The 1730-nt window shown below is 49.9% G+C and overlaps 1 protein-coding gene across 1 annotated transcript; it reads right to left on the bottom strand.

Annotated features, from left to right (window-relative positions):
* Positions 1-352: 352 nt before the first annotated feature.
* On the bottom strand, positions 353-1352 carry C8A04DRAFT_26654 (serine hydrolase FSH; the record flags this gene model as incomplete). The annotated part of the gene is made up of 4 exons (XM_062780005.1): positions 353-528; positions 597-1127; positions 1233-1251; positions 1311-1352. The coding sequence occupies 4 exons, from the start codon at positions 1350-1352 to the stop codon at positions 353-355; spliced, it is 768 nt and encodes a 255-aa protein (XP_062639024.1).
* Between the last annotated feature and the right edge of the window lie 378 nt (positions 1353-1730).

The following is a 1730-nucleotide window of genomic DNA, read 5'->3' as shown; positions in this document are numbered from 1 at the left end:
GATAACCACACATTCGGTGTGCAGTTCATGACGACTGCCTTGCTAAGATGCTGCAGATGATAATCTGGCAAGTAATCGGCTCTCGGATCGAGTTCATGCTTCTAGGAACGCAGAAAGGATTTTGAGCAACACGATACAGGCTTTGTTAGAAGACACGCGATGATTCTGGCGAGAGGTGTATTTGGGGACCGGCGCCAAGCAACGGGAGTCTAAATTGACGTTGAATAGGTAGGTAAATAACAGGAGAAAGTTTGAAAGTGTTACTCGTAACATACAAACTTTGTGGCCTAGCCGTAATTCGGAACAAAGCTAGCCCTGCATATCCCAAAAGTAATATCCAATCCGGCCATTTCTAATGAATCCCGTACAACGTGATTGCTTCCCTAACAACATCTCCAAGCTCCCGCACGGTATCTTTGTCTCGAGGAAGAGTGTGGCCTTTGGCATGATCAAACATGTAGGCAGTATCCGGGTCACAGACATTGTAGAGAGCCATAGACCCGTGAACGTAGGGGTCGAGGGAGCCAACTGGGAGTTTGTTAGCAATTTCGAACTCTTGGGGCATCTGTCGGGGTGTGTGTTGGAGGGGCGAATACTTATGTGGCAGGTCGGAATTTCGATCGTGGCGTCCGTTTCGTCGCTTAGAATCATGTTGTGATGAACCGGGTCAACCGGAGGCCAGCCGGCGAAGAAGATTGCGTACTTGAACATGGGAGGGATATCCTTTTTCTTGGACCTCTGCTGTTCGTGGAGGAGAAGGGTGGCGGCTACAGTGGCACCTTCGGAGTACCCGATGATGGCATCAAAGGGGCCTTGCTCCTCCATGATGTTGACCAAAAACTTGAGCGCATTATCAGTGCTGCGGTGCGTTGTCGCAATGCCATCTCTCATAAGCTCCCTCATAGTGTCTTCGGGCGTCTCGCAGTCCGGGAAATCTCGAATTCTTGCTAAAACGTCATCTTGTTGGGTTACTCCCGCATCCACATCCTTGTCTGGCTCGATGAAGCGGAAGTATGGCGGTTTGCCGAAATACTCTTCGAAGCCCTTGGGTGGGACCGCTGTACATGGGCCATGGATGAAGTGGAAGGTCGCGGACCCGTCTTTGGTCAACTCATTGACGAGGGGCGCTTTAAAATTTAAGTTAGTACCTCGGGTACAAAAAAGAGAGCAAAAAGAAGATGGAGGAAGACAAGGAGAGGGATTTTGGGGTTGGAGGCTTAGGGGTTGCTCACCAAGCTGCACCTCAAATTTCTGCACGGCCGTTAGTTGGTATTGTGAGGATAGTATTGGGAAAAGGCATGTGTACTTACATCGGAACTGCCATAGGCACCGGGAATACATAGAATTCTCATGTTGACTTGGTGGACGGATGCCAGTCTTCCTATGAGATTCACGGAGCACGCCGCCGGCTGGGTCTAATTTTGTACTTGAAAGATTTGTTAGGATGACTGCGAAAATATTGAGGAGGAGATTAGGCCATGTCAAGGTATGCGTCGGTAACCTTGGCTTCCCGGGTTCCGACTTGCTGTGCGAAGATGAAGTGTGTAACGGAATGTTGATCCGGGTTCAGATGACGTACAAGGCGGATGTTGACACGCGTAAACAAACATATATCCGCGATGGAGTTTAGGGCAGCCAGAGCATCACATTGAAAACGAAGTTGGGGCAAGCCACCGGGGCATGGATTGGAAACTTGGGGGACGTATCCACACCCGAGGGACACTCCAATC

The sequence above is a fragment of the Dichotomopilus funicola genome (genome assembly GCF_033296635.1).
Source record: "Dichotomopilus funicola strain CBS 141.50 unplaced genomic scaffold C8A04scaffold_14, whole genome shotgun sequence".
NCBI classification, from domain to species: domain Eukaryota; kingdom Fungi; phylum Ascomycota; class Sordariomycetes; order Sordariales; family Chaetomiaceae; genus Dichotomopilus; species Dichotomopilus funicola.
The sequence above is the reverse complement of the archived record's forward strand: the minus strand, read 5'-3'. Positions and strand labels throughout refer to the sequence as shown.